The sequence below is a fragment of the Erpetoichthys calabaricus genome, chromosome 2 (assembly GCF_900747795.2).
Source record: "Erpetoichthys calabaricus chromosome 2, fErpCal1.3, whole genome shotgun sequence".
Lineage (NCBI taxonomy): Eukaryota > Metazoa > Chordata > Cladistia > Polypteriformes > Polypteridae > Erpetoichthys > Erpetoichthys calabaricus.
The window spans coordinates 7,792,374-7,811,393 of NC_041395.2; the positions used below are offsets into that span (position 1 = coordinate 7,792,374).

Here is a 19,020-nt window from a genome sequence, read left to right on the forward strand (position 1 = left end):
TCTGTGATCTTAACTCACCAAACGTTGTGCTTTTTGTGTTTCTTTTAGAGTGTGGTGGAGTGATCAATGCCAAAAGAGGTTATATCGCCATTGAAAGCTACCCGACTAATGCACACTGCGAATGGACGCTGAACGTGAATCCACAGTTCACCATTGAATTACGGTAAGTGTCACCATGTATGATCCTTCAATCTGTTTTCAGGAAATTCATCTTAGACAAGCCCACATTACAACATTAGAACCTATAATAATCTATAATACATAAAAACATTTTAAAGCCCCTTCCTTTCAGAGAATCCAGAGTACAGTTGAAAAAGGATCTCTTAATGAATATTTCAGAAAAGGAGTGGAAGGCAGCCATGCACAGAATTCACTTGAGCTCTGTACGTGCAAAGCATATAATTATTCAACTTAAAATTATATATTGAGCGCATGTGTCTCGTTTAAAATTGTCCAAAATGTTTCCAAGGTAAGATCCAACCTGTGAACATTGCAATCGAGCTCTAACCTCACATGTTTTGGGCCTGCACCAAAGTATCATCATTCTGGACCAAAATCTTTAAATGCCTTTCAGACAGCCTGGGCATCACAATCCAAACTATAATGGCCTTTACTACACTACTAACACGTAGACTTGTCTTGCTGAACTGGAAGAATCCTAACCCACCTCTGTTAAGTCGGTGGGTAACTGATGTTATATACTAGGGGTCGTCAACCTATATAGTAAAAAAATATATATTTTAATTACCACGCCTGCATTCGTGCCCTCATCTACATTTTTGCGTATGCGACTTGCATGTAAATGGAAACCCTGTGTTCAGTGCAGGTAGTGAAAAGTTAAAACCAACCTCTTGTTATTATATTTTAATTACAGTTCGTGCGTTTGTGCACCGCGTCCCCACCTACGTTTTGCGCATGCGACTCACTTGTAGAGGGAGAGCATGTGTTCAGTGCAGGCCGTGGTATGTTAAAACCAACCTCATTATTATTAAGCAATATACTGCCCTAAAATGACTCATAAAAGATAAAAACTTGATGTTCACTCTTTTCAAGAGACTCTTGGACAAATGAACATGGATTTGTACAACAAAAGGATTGTGCTGTGTGCGTGATATGCTGTGAAAGTGTTGTGAGTCATACGACAAGTGTACAAAGACATCGTCATCAAACTAAATCTGCAGTCCACATTTTAAAAGTGAAGCCACAAAAAGGGCTGTTTCTGGCTTTAAAAACTTTAGTCAAACGATTGGAACCAAAAATAAAGCCACTGTATGTAGTTATAAAAAAATTTGACAAAACATTCTTTTCACAAGGGCGGCACGGTAGCGCAGTGGGTAGCGCTGCTACCTTGCAGTTAGGAGACCTGGGTTCACTTCCCAGGTCCTCCCTGCGTGGAGTTTGCATGTTCTCCCCGTGTCTACGTGGGTTTCCTCCCACAGTCCAAAGACATGCAGGTTAGGTGATCCTAAATTGTCCCTGGTGTGTATTTGGTGTGTGTGTGTGCCCTGCGGTGGGCTGGCGCCCTGCCCAGGGTTTGTTTCCTGCCTTGTGCCCTGTGTTGGCTGGGATTGGCTCCAGCAGACCCCCCGTGACCCTGTAGTTTGGATATAGCGGGTTGGATAATGAGTGGATGGATTCTTTTCACATATGATCATATCCATTATTCAACCCGCTATATCTTAACTACAGGGTCACGTGGGTCTGCTGGAGCCAATCCAAGCCAACACAGGGCACCAGGCAGGAATCAAACCCCAGGCAGGGCACCAGCCCACCGCACATATGATCCTATGTATTTTAAAATATTGAATGAGCAATAATATAAGATCCGGTTATATACTTTTATACTTTTGAAACCCATTATAACCATACCACTATATAACAAAATTGGTAGAATTATGTTGGCATGCGGAATAACATTGTAACATAGGTCGGTTGATGACCCCTCTTATATACTACCAATAACGGCACACTGCTATAACGATAACGTACAGTGAATCCACTTAACTTGAGCATTCCTAGTCTTCATCCTCTTTCTCTGTACGCTTACCATTCGTTTGCTCAGAGGTTGATGCGCTTGCTGCTGATCTTCTTTTCTCCACCCTAGCAACCCGCCTCTTCTCTTCTTCCGTCGGCATCTTTTCGCGCTCAAACTGATTAAGTCGGTGTTTGTGTTGCAATTACTTAATACATTTTCCTTCATTTTTCACTTAAGTCTTCAATCTGCCTCAAGAATGATTTAAGATATGAAGAGGTAGAGGAAGTGACGGCGAAGGTGGTAGGGATGAAAATGGCACCACACGGCCGCCCTGCTGGCCGCTGCCGAGAGTTGATTCTACAATAACATAAAATAAAAACAAAACCTTGGAGGTCAATCATCACCCCGAAAGCGGACAGTAGAGGTCACGTAGTATATGTCTACCAAATTTCAGGTCAATCGGTCAAACGGTTTGCGAGCGACAGGTGGTTTAAAATCTCGGACAGACAAAACAGACAGCCAGAAGATACAGAATTGGGGGGAAAAAAAATCAAATTCTCACCTAGAGGATCTGTTTAAAACTTTTTAAAAACCTGGCAGGATGTAATCGATAACATTATGGAGTAAGCATTTATATTGGGGGAGTGGATTCTCCTCCTTCTTTTCTACTCTTAAATGTTGGCCTTCCTCTTTTTCTCCAGTGTGGGAGTTGAGTTGAATTTAGTTTTGTTAACTTTGACTTGTTTGTATGGAATGTTACATGCTTTTAATAAATTCAATAAAAATAATAATAATAAAAAAGAACATTAGAACCTCGTAGACGAGACCAGGCCATGCAACCCAACAAAGCTCACCCGACAGTCCTACCCCCAAATAACATCAAGTGGAGTTCTGAAGGTCCCTAAAGTCCTGCTGTCTACCAAACGCCTTGGCCACTTATTCCAAATGTCTGTGGTTTCTTATGTGAAGAAAAACTTCCTAATGTTTGTGCGATATTTACCCTGAACAAGTTTCTATCTGTGTCCCCATAGGCACAATCTTTTCAGCTGTGTTCCTATTGGCACAGTCCAGATGAGAACGGCCCAATCAGCCCAACAAAGCTCTCCAGTCGTATCAACTTTATTCCTCTAAAACAACATCAAGTGCAGTTTTGAAGATCCCTAAAGTCCTACTGTTTACCACACTACTTCCGTGCCAGTCGAAGCCCATTTGAAGCCCTGGGTGGGGTCATTATCCATAGTGGGTAGTCAGTATTTTTAGACTTTGATGATGTATAAGGGGGGGTCCCCCCTCTGTGTTACTTTCGTACTAACCAATGGTTCAGACAGCCACTCAATAAACTCTGTCACACGCAGCTCAATCAGCAGATGACCATTTCACTGACTGGTTGAAGCGGCTGCTTGTAATTCCCAGCATTCCAACTATGTACCTCAGACCTGATGGGGGAAAGAACACTCAGCAGATAGAGCATGTGTCTCATGATTGTCACTTAGTCGTGGACTTTTAGCCCTTTTCTGCTCCACATGGTACTGGGTCATTATTAAGAACTGGTTAATGGACTGACCCACCCCAAAATTGATATTTTATTGTATATTATTACCTCACATAACTTGTAGTGATGGCAAAACAAAAACATTTTAGTCCTATGTTTTTGTAGAGAATGGACATAACAAAGTTTTTAATATAACGAGATCCAAGGATGACCAGTGCTAGACAAGAGCAAACGATATTAGAAACATCCATGTGATAAATCTGCAGTGGGCTGGCACCCTGCCCGGGGTTTGTTAACTGCCTTGTGCCCTGTGTTAGCTGGGATTGGCACCAGCAGACCCCCGTGACCCTGTATTAAGGTTATAGCGGGTTGGACAATGGATGGATGGATGTGATACAGTGCATCCGGAAAGTATTCACAGCACATCACTTTGTCCACATTTTCTTATATTACCGCCTTATTCCAAAATGGATTCAATTCATTTTTTTCCTCAGAATTCTACACACAACACCCCATAATGACAATGTGAAAAAAGTTTACTTGAGGTTTGTGCAAATTTATTAAAAATAAAAAAATTGAGAAAGCACATGTCCATAAGTATTCACAGCCTTTGCCATGAAGCTCGAAATTGAGCTCCGGTGCATCCTGTTTCCCCTGATCATCCTTGAGATGTTTCTGCAGCTTCATTGGAGTCCACCTGTGGTCAATTCATTTGACTGGACATGATTTGGAAAGGCAATACCCCAGAATGGCAAAGTGAACTATCACAGTGTCGCCAGTTTTCAGACCATTTGGTGCTAAGGTGCACCCCATTCTGTTGCCCACCGCTGAGACGTTTCTACACCGGTGGTCAATTCACTTGACTGAACTTGAACAGGAAAGGCACACAGATGTCTAAAGAGGGTCTACAGGTGAACTAAAAACTAAGCCATGAGCACCAAGGAATTGCCTGCAGAGATTTTGTTGAGGAACCAAATCTGTGGAAGACTCCATAAAAAATGTCTGCAACATTGAAGGTCCCCAAGAGCACAGTGGCCTCTCTAATTCTTAAATGGGACTCCACCTAGAGCTGGCCAGCCAAACTGAGCAATCAGTGGCCTTAGGGCTTGAGTAAGAGAGATGACCAAGTGCCCGATAGACAACTCTGATTTGTGTGGAGATGGGAGAAACTTCTACAAGGACAACCACCACTTCAACAATCCACTAATCTGGGCTTTATGGCAATGTGGCCAGACAACATAGGAAAGCCCACTTGGAGTCTGCAAAAAGGCACTCAAAGGACTCTCAGAACATAAGAAACAAGACTGTCTGGTGTCATAAAACCAAGATGGTACTCTCTGGTCTCAATTCCACTAGACACTATAGGGCTCCACTCCATAGAGGAGATTGTCACTTTGTATTATACAGTACATCAGTGATAACATCTCGTTGCACTATGGTTAAGATTTGGGTTGGGGGAGGAGATATCTAATCCTAGTCAAGTAAACCAGGTGACAAAAACGTGCAATCCCATTGGCTGTCCAGCAGAGCTCCTGAATCGCAGAACTGTGGCGGTCTGCAGCTGGACCCATCTCCTCAATTCTAATTATCACGTCTGGAGGAAATCAGGTGCCACTCATCACCTGCACAATACTATTATAATGGTGAAGCACAGTGGTGGTAGCATCAGGGACTGGCGGACCAGCTAGGGTTGAGGGAAAGCTGAATGGGGCAAAATGCAGAGATATCCTTAAAGACAATCTGCTCCAGAGTGCTCAGGGACCTCATTTATAAAACTGCATGGATTTGATTACGTGTTCAACAAAGTAGGAAAATGTGTATGCCAAAAAAAAAATCAGCTTAATAAAACATTTCTACAAAATTTACTATCTAGAAATCACAATCTCCCTTTAAAAATGCATACTTGAGTGCACCTCAAACTCCGCCCTTAAATTTCCATATATGGAGTATGCTAACCAGCCTCATACATATGCATTCACAAAGCTGTTGAACCTCACTGGCTGGTAGAGTAGCCTCTGCCATTTGCATGTCAAGGCCCCGCCTCCTGCATTCAAGAGTATCTGGCTGTGCTCTTCAACTGAATTATGGCGCTCTGGGGGTCAGGGAAAGGCTTAAGGTGCCAGCGTCTGAGCGGGTAGCCACTATCACCTGGCACATGTAATGACGTGATTGCTGTTAAAATGAGTAGTGCAGGCCACATGAAACAATGAGGGTTCAGCCAGTGACCTCACCAACAAGCCAGCCACCATGTACAGCACCATCACATCTGTCAACGTGACTTTACCTCAAAATGAATGAATCAAGGGCTGACTTAGGCTACTGAGACACGTCACGACATCACTGATGACATCTGCATTAATGGAGTGTAACTACTTATGGTTAACAAAAGCTGCTTCATTCTTGATAGGTTGCCCGTATTACTATACGAGTGCAGTCAATGGCTTGGTTTACGTTATCAGAACTGGACACGGCTGCAACTCACCTTTTTATGTTGGTAAAACAGGTTATGTTTTATGTACAGTGGTGGCCAAAAGTTTTGAGAACGACACAAATATTAATTTTGACAAAGTTTGCTGCCTCAGTTTTCATGATGGCAATTTGCATCGAATGTTCTGAAGAGTGATCAGATGAATTGCAATGAATTGCAAAGTCCCTCTTTGCCATGAAAATGAACTTAAACCTAAAAAACCACTGCATGTCAGCCCTGTCACAAGAGGACCTGCTGACGTCACTTCAGTGATCCTCTCGTTAGCACAGGTGAGACTGTCAATGAGGACAGGGCTGGAGATCACGCTGTCATGCTGATTGAGTTATAATAGAGAGGTGAAGAAGGCGTCAGCGCACCCAAGAAAGTCCAGCAAGCGCCAGGAGCGTCTCCTAAAGCGGATTCAGCTGCGGGCACCACCAGGGCAGAGCTGGTTCAGGAATAGCAGCAGGCAGGTGTGAGTGAGGTGAAGACTTTTGGAGAATGGCCTGGTGGGTGTCAAGAAGGGCTGCAAAGAAGCCAAGAAAAACATCAGGGACAGACTGATATTCTGGAGGATAGTCAGGTTCTCTGATGAATCCCCTTCTGGTTTGCTTGGGGCAATAGAAAAGGTGAGCGGTGCTACCATCAGTCCTGTGTCATGCCAAAAGTAAAGCATCCTGAGATCATTCATGTCAGTCAAGGCAGTGGGCTCACTCACAATTGGGCCTAAGAACACAACCATAAATAGAGAATGAGACCAAAACATCAACCCAAGAGCAACTTCTCCCAACCATCCAAGAACAGTTTGGTGACCAACATGATGGAGCACCGGGCCATAAGGCAAAAGTGAGAACTGAGTGGCTGGGGGAACAAAACATCAACATTTGGGGTCCATGGCCAGGAAACTCCCTAGACCTTTAATCCCATTGAGAACTTGTGGTCAAGAGGTGAGTAGACAAACAAAAACTCACCAATTCTGACAAACTCCAAGCACTAATGATGCAAGAATGGGCAGCTGCCATCAGTCAGAATTGGGCCAAGAAGTTGATTGCCAGCCTTCCGGGGGGGAATTGAAAAAGAAAGAAGGGCCAACACTTCACATATGGACTCTGTGCATAAACGTCATGTCATTGTCAATAAAAGCCTTTGGAACTTCTGAACTGCTTGTAATTCTACTTCAGTACACCACAGAAACATCTGACAAGAAGATCTAAAAACACCAAAGCAGCAAACTTTGTGAAAACCAACACTTGGGTCATTCTCTAAATTTTTGTATGTGCAGCCACACCATATGAAAACTAGATGTAGTGCTTCACCAGTCAGTTAATAGTTTCCACCAGGGCGGGCATGATGGAGTGAAACTTGGCTGAGATATTCGTGATCTGTTGGCCAGAGACCTGAGAAGTGACAGCAAGTAGCCGACGTAAACTGGTGAAAACCAAAAAAGTTATTCCTTCCAAATATGCAGCATTGGCCCTCTTAAAAGGGAACTAAACTATAGTCCGTACGTCACATTTAGCACTTTTGTGGCGTCATACGTTTGTCATGTTAACACACATTCTAATAACGGCTCAGGGATGTGAATTATTATACGTGTGAGTCGTCATTTAGCTGGTTTGTTTGCATGAAGGGTGTCACCACTGTCCTGGTGCTCAGATCTCATTCATACACATGAGGCAAGGTGGCAGATACGGAAGAAAAACAACAGGCTTAATAATGTGACTCACAGAATCGAGGAGTTCTTTAGAATTCTGCACGCAGGATTGAGACACTGGGCAGAATTCTGGTGTGATGCCAATGTGTCTAACTTCTCATTACAGCAGCTTATATTTTGTATGCTTTTATCAGGTGCTGGCACAGTGGCACGATTCTATCAAAGTCCGTTACACGTTGTCATGCAGGATTACAGGAGCTGCTGAATTCCCCTTCCTAATATTCCTGGTCTGTGCAGCTCTTTATCAAAAGCCGTCTCAAAGGTCAATGCCTGAGCTGCGCCTGCTTTTACAGAATCAGCTGATAAGTAGAGTTTATTATAGAGTTATAATGGATTAACACTTTTAAGATTTATACTGATTTGTACTAAAATTAAGGTTCTTCTTCTTTTTTCGGCTGCTATTAGGGGTCACCACAGCAGATCATCTTCTTCCATATCTTTCTGTCCTCGTCATCTTGTTCTGTCACACCATCACCTGCATGTCCTCTCTCACCACCTCCATAAACCTTCTCTTAGGCCTTCCTCTTCTCCTCTTCCCTGTCAGCTCTATCCTTAGCACCCTTCTCTCATTATATCCCTCATCTCTCCTCTGCACATGTCCAAACCAACGCAATCTTGCCTCTCTGACTTTGTCTTCCAACCGTCCAACCTGAGCTGACCCTCTAATCCTGTCCATCCTCGTCACACCCAATGCAAATCTTAACATCTTTAACTCTGCCACCCCCAGCTCTGTCTCCTGCTTTCTGGTCAGTGCCAGTGCTGGGAAGAAGGGCAGAAAATCCCCAAATCCTGGGGTGCAAAGCTTGTTACCTAAAACTTAAAGAAGAGCCCAGAATGGAATGGCTTCCCATTCCCAATCATGACCAGTGAGGTCCCCAGGAGGCGCTGCAGCTCCCCAACTCCCAACACACAGGCTTGGACACAAGTTCGCCAATGAATAAGGAGTTTTTATTGTGGGAAATTCTTCCACCATGAAACGTTTCTCACACCACAAACCACACTTTTTTCTCTGTAACTCTCTGCAACACTATTGCTTTCCCCTCCACTGTTCCAGTAATCTTTGTCATCCTCATCTTCCTCAACCTGACTTTGGCTCCTTGGGTTGAGGCAGGTGACTCCTTTTATGTGAAACCTGGGAGCCCTTCCAGCGTCCCAAAACTGTGGTTCAGATGAACTTCCAGGTAAGGCTGGATTAGGGCTTACTAGTCCCCTCAGCGCCCCCTGGTGGCACTGACGGAACCCAACAGGGCTGAGCCAATGAACTACAGTTCACAATGTGCCTTGTGGGAGTCTGGGGTGGTACCGGAACCCAGAGAGGCTGTCATCTAGGGGAAACCATGGCCTTCACAAACTGTCACCCTCTGTCCTTCTACTCCACTGAGTCAGTCAATTGAATTGACCATATGTGGACTCCAAACAAATTGTAGAAACATCTCCACGATGGCAGAGAGAATGGGATGCACCTGAGCCAAAGCAAAGGATCTGAATGTTTTGTGAAATGCTAAGAGTCGCTGTTGCCCCGTTAAACCCAACAGACAGATACACAGACACAGGGTAAAAGCATGAAGAGGATCCTTTAATTATTTTTCCTTCTTCAAAACGCCTTTAAAGCACTACAGCCACCATAAACAAATAAATAAACAATAAATTACCACAATACTCTTTCCTCCACACATCTCAGCAAGCGCTGTCCTACTCCTTCTGACTCCCGGCTCGCCTGCTGGGTCTTCAGCAATCCTTTAAGTAGCCCTTAAGTAGTAGTGCTTCTGTTTTTCTTCCCACATGACTTCCAGGTCCGATCGAGAATCCCAGTCCTTTAATGAGTCTGAAAGTACTTCGGGGCATCTGTCCTCGTGACTTCCTAGTACTTCCAGGCTATAAGGGACGCACAACTCCCCAGGTCTTTTCATAGCAGCCCCTGGCGGCACCCACGGCACTCAACAGGGCTGAAATAGCGAACTCCGCGGGAATCCAGGGCACCGCTACACTCCAGGGGAGCTGCCATCTAGCGATTTGGGGAGGGAGTGTCGGCAAATAGCTGCTTCCCCCCCCATCCTTCCATTTCAGGAGCGTCCCGGTTTCAGGTTTCAGGTTTTTTTTTATTTTTAATAAATTTGCAAAAATTATTACAATCTTGTTTTTGCTTTGTTCTTCTTGGGTATCGAGTGTTGTTTCTCCTACTTCTTTCGGCTGCTCCTGTTAAGGGTTGCCATCTCTTCCTGTCCTCGTCATCTTGTTCTGTCACCCCCATCACCTGCATGTCCTCTCTCACCACATCCATAAACCTTCTCTTAGGCCTTCCTCTTCTCACCTTGCCTGGCAGCTCTATCCTTAGTACCCTTCACTCTTTATACTCAGCATCTCTCCTCTGCACATGTCCAAACCAACACAATCTCGCCTCTCTGACTTTGTCTCCCTACTGTCCAACTTGAGCTGACCCTCTAATGTCCTCATTTCTAATCCTGTCCATCCTTGTCACACCCAATGCCAATCTTAACATCTTTAACTCTGCCACCTCCAGCTCTGTCTCCTGCTTTCTGGTCAGTGCCAGTGCTGGGAAGAAGGGCAGAAAATCCCCAAATCCTGGGGTGCAAAGCTCGTTACCTAAAACTTAAAGAAGAGTCCAGAATGGAATGGCTGCCATTCCCAAACATGACCAGTGTGGTCCCCAGGGGGCGCTGCAGCTCCCCAACTCCCAACACACAGGCTTGGACACAAGTTTGCTAATGAATAAGGAGTTTTTATTGTGGGAAACTCTTCCACCATGAAACGTTTCTCACACCACAAACCACACTTTTTTCTCTGTAACTCTCTGTAACACTGTTGCTTTCCCCTCCACTGCTCCAGTAATCTTCGTCATCCTCATCTTCCTCAACCCAACTTTGGCTCCCTGTGTTGAGGCAGGTGACTCCTTTTATGTGAAACCTGGGAGCCCTTCCAGTGTCCCAAACCAACACAATCTCGCCTCTCTGATTTTTTCTCCTAGCCATCCAACTTGAGCTGACCCCCTAATGTCCTCATTTCTAATCCTGTCCATCCTCGTCACACCCAATGCACATTTTAGCATCTTTAACTCTGCCACCTCCAGCTCTGTCTTCTGTGCCACCGAATCCAGCCTGTATAACATAGCTGGTCTCAATACCGTCCTGTAGACCTTCCCTTTCACTCTTGCTGATATCCGTCTGTCACAGATCACTCCTGACACTCTTCTCCACCCACTCCACCCTGCCTGCACTCTCTTCTTCACCTCAGTTACTCTGTACTGTTGATCCCAAGTATTTAAACTCATCCACCTTCGCCAACTCTACTCCCTCATCCTCAGCATTCCACTGACCTCCCTCTCATTCACACACATGTATTTTGTCTTGGTGGTCCCACTGACCTTCATTCCTCTCCTATCTGGAGCAGATCTCCACCTCTCCGGGGTCTCCTCAACCTGCTCCCTGTTTGATGTGGGCAAAAAATTAATTGAAATAATTTTAGCACAAGGATGCAACGGAACAAAATGTGAAAAAAGTAAAGGCACTGCGTATCACTAAAACACGCGTAGAGCAGCTGTGGTGTTTATGCCAAAATATTAAAAAATTATCGGGAGTTTTTTTATCGTCATTTTTTCCAGACGGAACAAGCATCAAAGTATTTGTTGAAGAGTGTTCCTAATTAAGCGGCGCTATTTATATTGTGCTTCTGACTGTCAGCGAGACGTCGCGAATGAGGCCACAAAACATTGAATAATGCAGGAAAAAACCCTTGTTCGATTCAAGTAATGTTTTTAGCGATTGATTGCATTTTTGATTGGACTGATTTTTCACCTTTTGTGTGTTTGATCAACGTAACGGTTAATGAAAGAGGAAATTATGATGAGGTCAACAGTTTACAATACTGAAAGCTGAAAGGAGTCCGACCTGCTCAAGACTCAAGCGCAGTGCAAGTTGCAGTCGTCCTAAACACAGGGTCTTGCTTTTCCGCCATTTGTGGACCCCCCGACCTTTTGAGACATGACATCAAATGTTGACATTGTACGCACATTCCCTATAAAGATTTTATCTCTCTTTTAAAAAGTGCAGCACTCCTTGTATCATCCTTTATGGCCCAGCATGATTATTACATCAGTCCCATAGCACATTTAACCAGAGTGGTCTCCGAGTGCTGCACATCGCTGATAAACGTGGAGCGCTCATAAATTTGGGAACAAAGCCAGCAATTTTTTTTTTTTTTGTGCAGGGGTCTGTCTGCTTTTTACTCAAAGTTTTCCTTCAGCCCATGATTTTAGACAGGCTATCTTCTAAGACGTTTGATTTAGTGGATTTTTCTTGCCTGCCCCGGGGTTGAGGCACAGCTGGGATTCATTACTTCTCCTTAGCCGGCGACAGAATCTCATTAATCTAAAAAAATAAAAAAAAAATAAAAAGAGAAAACGTCTTTGGCTCAAAACAAAATTCATGTCTCGTCTTGTACTTCATAACAAGAGAATTTGGGAAGTCGTTAATGGTAGCCCCCATATCCCTGACTTGAGACGTGCTACCGTAGGTTATTTGTAATAAGAAGCAGCACGGGGTGGCAGTGTATGTTTATCTTTGTTAAGTCTTTTATAGCCATCAACATTTATCAATATTACAAGAAATACTCACCGATGGGGCGGCACTGCTGCCTCACAGTTGGGAGACCTGGGGACCTGGGTTCGCTTCCCGGGTCCTCCCTGCGTGGAGTTTGCATGTTCTCCCCGTGTCTGCGTGGGTTTCCTCCCGCAGTCCAAAGACATGCTGGTTAGGTGGATTGGTGATTCTAAATTGGCCCTAGTGTGTGCTTGGTGTGTTTGTGTGTGTCCTGCGGTGGGTTGGCACCCTGCCCGGGATTGGTTCCTGCCTTGTGCCCTGTGTTGGCTGGGATTGGCTCCAGCAGACCCCCGTGACCCTGTGTTTGGATTCAGCGGGTTGGAAACTGGATGGATGAATGGGTGGATTAGGGCTATTGCTTTTTCCATATTAGACGCCACATTGTGTAACCGTCATCAGGGGCATGGTCTCTGGGGTCGTGTTCTCAAGTGCATTGGCATGACTAGTGTCAAAGAAAAGACAAAGAGCCACAAAAAGGTTTGGGACAGCCTGCCGTATACTTGAACTCTGCTTCAAAATGGTTAATCGATTGCACAATTGTGTACAAAACTGAACTGACACAGCTGAGGTAAAGATGGCGGTTTTAAAGGAAAGCTAAGGAAGTGATGTCATCGGGGCCAGAACTGGAAGTGACGTCATCAGGGCCGAAATCAGATGTGACATCATCAGGGCTGGAACTGAAAGTGATGTCATCGGGGCCAGGTGGAATTTACCGGAAATGGTCTACGGTGGAAAGACAGAAAGGATCAGCACACTCTGCCACCCCCTGGTCTGGAGGGGAATTACTTTCATTCAAGCCTTGAAGCTGCCTCCCATGTGCACACGTGTGACAACTAGATAAAAAGTGAGCAGTTGCACCAAGCTTTTTCCGATCTGTCCTTAAAGTCCATACTCGTCTCTCATTTATCCTTAGCTGGTGACAGGGCAGGGTTTCCTCTGTAGACCACAAGGGTTTGAATTTCACTAATGACATTCCTCCATTCTGGGTGGTCCAAGGCAATGGCTTTGGCATCTTGGAGGTTAAGTCAATGGTTCTTTAGATCTTTCTCAGTTTGTTTTATCCAAGTGTTTTTTGGTGGCACTCTTTGCACCTTCCAATTCTGTGGTTGTTTTCACCATAACAATTTTTATGGCGTCCAGTTCTGGTCTATTCGGCAGACGTGTCTAAAGCAGTGTAGTTGCCCCCATTGGATCTCCACGTCCATCGTCAGTTGTCTGTCGCACCTCTTCAGTATGCTCATTTGGAAGTTGATCTCGAAGAGTGATGCCCAGGATCTGATGTAAGCAATGCATTTGGAAGTCTTCAGGTTTATTCTACTCAGACTTGAGCTCTAGTCCACATTTTAGATCTGTATAGAAGGATCGGCAGAATCAACAACCTGTAATGGCCAATTCTGGCTCTTGATGGAGCTGTTTGCCTTTCAACAAGTGATTGCTGCCGTCTCTTGGCTGATTCTACTGTACACTTCAGGTTGTATACACGTTCAAACCCGGATATTTAAATTCTTGCACTTGTTCGATTTGTATCCCGTTCAGATAAGCAGCTGCCGGTGATCCATCTGTAGCTAAAGTTTTGGTTTTGTTTGAGCTGATCTTCAGACCATAGGGTTTAGCAGCGAAAGCGATGGCATATAGCATGTCGGGTGGCATCGGCATCCAAATCTGCAAATATGGCGCTGTCGTCCGCGAACATCAAGTCTGTCACGTAGCTGCATTTGTCATACTGGACTCCCATTCTTCCGACGAATCCTTTTTCACATGACGGCATCAATCATCGTGTTGAATAGTAGAGGAGAGATTACATCTTCTTGTAGGACTCCGGTTCGCACGGAGAGTTCGTCAGATAGTTCAGTCAGAATTCGTATGCTGCTTGGCAGGCTGTCATAAGAAGATTCTAGGAGTCTGATGATTTTCTCAGGGACGAACTCGGCGTTTAAGGTTCTTCACATGGCTGGCCAGTGGACACAGTCGAAGGCTGACTTGAAATCAATGAAGACGATCGCCACTTTCGAACCTTCCTTCCATGGAAAAATCTTTGATCACACCATCCCCAATTCAGTCTAAAGCCAGTTTGCTCCTTCCGGCTGGTCTGCTCACGATATTGTTGGAGTCTGGATTGAAAGATCTCCCTTTGCTAATTAATCTCCAAGTCCTTCCTGATTTTTGACTTTGATTCTTGCTTCTCGTCTGGGTTTCATTCGCTTCATTTGTATTTTATTTGTACCGTTTTGCCATCTGCATGCATCACCCAGTTCATCTCAAAAAAAACTGCTTCCTCCTGCCAAGCCAGAACAATAAGTCACAAAACATTGATTTCTTTTTTCCGTCTATCGTCTCAGCCAAATCACTAATTAACTACACGGCCAAAATACCATTGCATTAAATTCTTGGATAATCAGGGAATGTGCACAAATGCTGACGTTAATATCTTCCATTCCGTGACATCACAGCTCGTGATCTCCAGTTGTCCTGCACAGCAATGTGGCTCGGAACTCTATACAAGCTAAGCAAGAAATTACGACCTCCATGAGAAGCAAAATGGCGTCACGATCAGATGATATGGTAGGATTTTGGATCCTCAAGTGCCGTCATCATTTAATTCCATCGTTTACTCCACTTCCCGCATTGTTAGGGGCGTGGCCTCTGAGGTCGTGACCCATGCATAATTGACGCGAGGGGATGAAAGGACGGTGATGAGTTCTAATTGTTACCCAATCTACGGAAAGCAAAACTCTAAAGAGTTTTCCTCTCAAAGTTTATCATTGCTCTGTCGACCGTGATTATTGTCTCTTATACGCAGCTTCGGTTTCATTTTCGCTTTCTAGCTTTTTTTTTTGTTTTTTTTTACACACATTTCCTATTTTTGCTCAAAAAGAATTGCTATGACTTACATTTTTTGTGTCTCACGCTTCGCCTTTTCATGGGAATTTGAACTCATTTTGGGGTTCTGTGTATCACAGATTGTAAAGGTGACGACAGTTTGATGATTATTATCAATAAATAATTCACTCATTACATTTACAATTAGGTCCATAAACATTTGGACAGAGACAACTTTTTTTCTCATTTTGGTTCTGTACATGACCACAATGAATTTTAAATGAAACAACTCAGATGCAGCTGAAGTGCAGACTTTCAGCTTTAATTCAGTGGGGTGAACAAAACGATTACATAAAAATGTGAGGCAACTAAAGCATTTTGTGAACACAATCCCTTCATTTAGGGGCACGTGTGGCGGTCTTCAAGCAGTGCATCATTCTCATTGTTATTTTGCTTAGAACCGCACTTTTATTTCCATTGTGATCGCAAAAGACAATATAAATACATTTCAATGTGCAAGTTGTTCACAAAATCATAAAAAGTAATGGGAAATATCTATAAACGTTTTACTAATTTTCCGTAATATTACTGTTTTTATTTATTTACTTTCTTCTTCTTTTTAACCCGAAACAACCATATTCCGCCCTTTTGAGGCTCGGCGCCTGATGTGGGTACACAGTTCGGACCACTCACGCTACGGCTCTGCATGCAGCACTTTGTCAAATGAGCTGGAAGGGACCATGTCCGTAAGGAGCCCCCCAAAAAGGCCGAGTCCTTCAAGAGCATGGATGGGTCAAGGATCACCAGTTGTCCAACAGCTGTGTCAGTGATTTATCCCACATTCCCCAAATACATGGTTATATGTTGGGCACTTCACCTTCTACAGGGCACAATATAATTAGAAGATTCAAGGAATCTGGTCAATCTCAATGTAAAGGGCAAGGCCATACACCACTTGGGAGCTGACCCTTAAAAGACTGCTGCACCATTAGAATCCACCCATGACTAGTTCAGTGTCTTCTTCCCAATTGACTTCAATGTGTTTTTCCAAATTTGGTGTAAATTCCCCAAGATTTCTGTGGTGGGTTAGCACCCTGCCCAGGATTGGTTCCTGCCTTGTGCCCTGTGTTGGCTGGGATTGGCTCCAGCAGACCCCCGTGACCCTGTGTTCGGATTCAGCGGGTTGGAAAATGGATGGATGGATGGATTCCCCAAGATTTGGTTATTTTTGCAGAACTCAAGACAAAGCCAATTCGTCTCGAGCACTAGCCTGAGAGTATTGCTACCACTACTCTGACCTAGCTAAAGGCAGATGTTAAAAGGATAGGCCAATATCACACCTTAATAAATTTCCCGTATAGCCTTTATTCTAATAAAAACAATCCCTTAATATCAATGCATTTATAGGTCACTGCACACCATAGTCCATCAAATAAACAACAAATAGAAAAACAATCCCTTACACATGGATCGCCCTCCCAAACCTAAGTAACCCTTAATTTGCAGTGCCACACACATATACATGTATCTATACATCAAAAGTATTCATTCCCCCAATTCCCGTTCCAGCGATAATAAATAGATCCGCCGATAGTCCACTGTAATACTCCCGTAACGGCCGTCAAGCTGATGCAGAGTCCTGAAAATAGCGGACTATATATCCAATCTCCTCTTCGTCTTAAAAGACGTACAGTCAGACTTGCGCCATGATTAAAGTAAAGTAAGTCCGTTTTGATAGCTCACCCAAGTCCGTAGGTAATAGCGGAACGATCAATTCCCAGGTACTAAAGAGAAGACCATCCACCTTCCGACTGGACTGATAGGAGCTCCTAGGCTTTTCTCATGGCCAGAGCAGAAGCTGATCTGCCTTTTCTGTTATCCGATGCTTTTCTTTTTGTCTGTTCTCTCTCCCTTCTCTTTTTAAAATGGCGCGTTTTATGCAAATTACTCCTCGAACAAACCGGAAGTTCCACCTCTGGGGCACCTCCGTCAATCTCTGTCGGAAGACTGTCCCCCTCCCCAACAACCGATCGACAGCAGAAAACATTATTCTTTATGTGGCAGCGCTACAAGTTCAACAGGTTTCCTTAATCACTAGTGCTGATCAGTCAAGTGATCAACTGATTGGCAGTTTTAATGATAAATAATCCATCCATCCATCATCCAATCTGCTATATCCTAAGTACAGGGTCACGGGGGTCTGCTGGAGCCAATCCCAGCCAACACTGTGCGCAAGGCAGGAAACAAACCCCGGGCAGGTCGCCAGCCCACCACAAATGATAAATAATAATAATGGATTATTTACATTTATATTGCCCTCTTCTTGCACTAGCATTCAAAGTGCTTTACATACTGTACGTAGAGGGGAGCTACCAATGTGTAGTACCCACCTAGATGATGTGCCGGCAGCCATTTTTGCACCAGTACGCTGTTAGTTGGTGAAGTGGTGAGAGAGAAAGAGAGACGATCAGAGACAGGGGAGGTTTAGTGGGCCATAATGGACAGAATCATGATGGTCAACTTAGCCTGGACATCGGGTGCGCCCTGTTCTTCTTGAAGGATGCTTTTATGATGACAGAGAGGGAGGACCTCAGCTTTACATCTCATCTGAAGGGCGACACCATTTTTATGGCGCAGTGTCCCTGTCGCTGCCTTGGGGCATTGGAATTCACACACAGACCACAGGGTAAGCGCCCCCTGCTGGCCTCACCAACATCTCTTCCAGCTTTTCCTAGAAGGTCTCCCATCCAAATAACGGGTTGGTCCCAAACAGGCTTAGGTTCAGGTGAATCAAATGAATAATTATGTTGTAATAAACGGACTAAAATAGTACAGATCTGCAATGGGACCCTTCTGCCCATCGGGCTTCGCCACACTGCAAGTGGCCCCTCTGGTGTCCCTCTAGCATCTCCTCAGCCTGTTGACATGTCTGTCCTCTCCTCCTCTTCAGGTTTTCCATGCTCAGCCTAGAATTTGACTACTCGTGCCGCTACGATTACGTTGAGGTGCGAGACGGTGACAATGTGGACGCCCAGGTGATCGGCCGTTTCTGTGGAAACGAGAGGCCCCCTCCAATCAGAAGCACGGGACACTCTCTGCACGTCCTCTTTGTCTCTGACGGATATAAAAGTTTCGATGGGTTTCATCTTAGCTTTGCAGAAAGTTCAGGTAAGTGATAAAACAAACAACAACACTGAACTGTTAAGTGGCATTAATTAAATAATGGCATCTGAAGGGAATAACGAACCATTGGAATGATGAGGCTAAGGTACATTAAATGGCCCTAAAATTTATAGAAGCGTCAAAATGTTCAGTACATTGTTGCTTGGTGAAACTAAAAATTGTTAAAGGATAAGTTTGGTCAAAATTATTTCTTCACAAACCTGCCATGTATGCATTTCCCATGTGAAATTGTGCTTTAAAGTTAAGCGTCTTCTATAAATTTTAAAAATATCTTACATGTTCTGGTGCTTTACATCGGAGGCTGCAGGTTTTCATTCTAACCCTTTTCTAAACTAGTGACCTGTTTTTGCTGCTAATTAACTTCTTTTCCTTTCATTTCAATTGGCTTGTTTATTAAGAGGGCGGCACGGTGGCACGGTGGCACAGTGGGTAGCGCTGCTGCCTCGCAGTTGGGAGACTTGGGGACCTGGGTTCGCTTCCCGGGTCTTCCCTGTGTGGAGTTTGCATGTTCTCCCCGTGTCTGCGTGGGTTTCCTCCGGGTGCTCTGGTTTCCTCCCACAGTCCAAAGACATGCAGGTTAGGTGGACTGGTGATTCTAAATTGGCCCTAGTGTGTGTGCTTGGTGTGTGGGTGTGTGTCCTGTGGTGGGTTGGCACCCTGCCCGGGATTGGTTCCTGCCTTGTGCCCTGTGTTGACTGGGATTGGCTCCAGCAGACCCCCGTGACCCTGTGTTCGAATTCAGCGGGTTGGAAG

The 19,020-nt window shown here is 44.5% G+C and overlaps 1 protein-coding gene across 2 annotated transcripts in view; it reads left to right on the plus strand.

The window, feature by feature from the left end:
* pamr1b (peptidase domain containing associated with muscle regeneration 1b) overlaps positions 1–19,020 on the plus strand; it is a 214,776-nt gene that overhangs the window by 110,983 nt on the left and 84,773 nt on the right. For both annotated transcript variants that reach the window (XM_051923608.1, XM_051923607.1), the window contains exons 4-5: positions 49–163; positions 18,035–18,252. In XM_051923608.1, the coding sequence (XP_051779568.1) occupies positions 49–163; positions 18,035–18,252 (333 nt within the window). The remainder of the gene's footprint in view (positions 1–48; positions 164–18,034; positions 18,253–19,020) is intronic.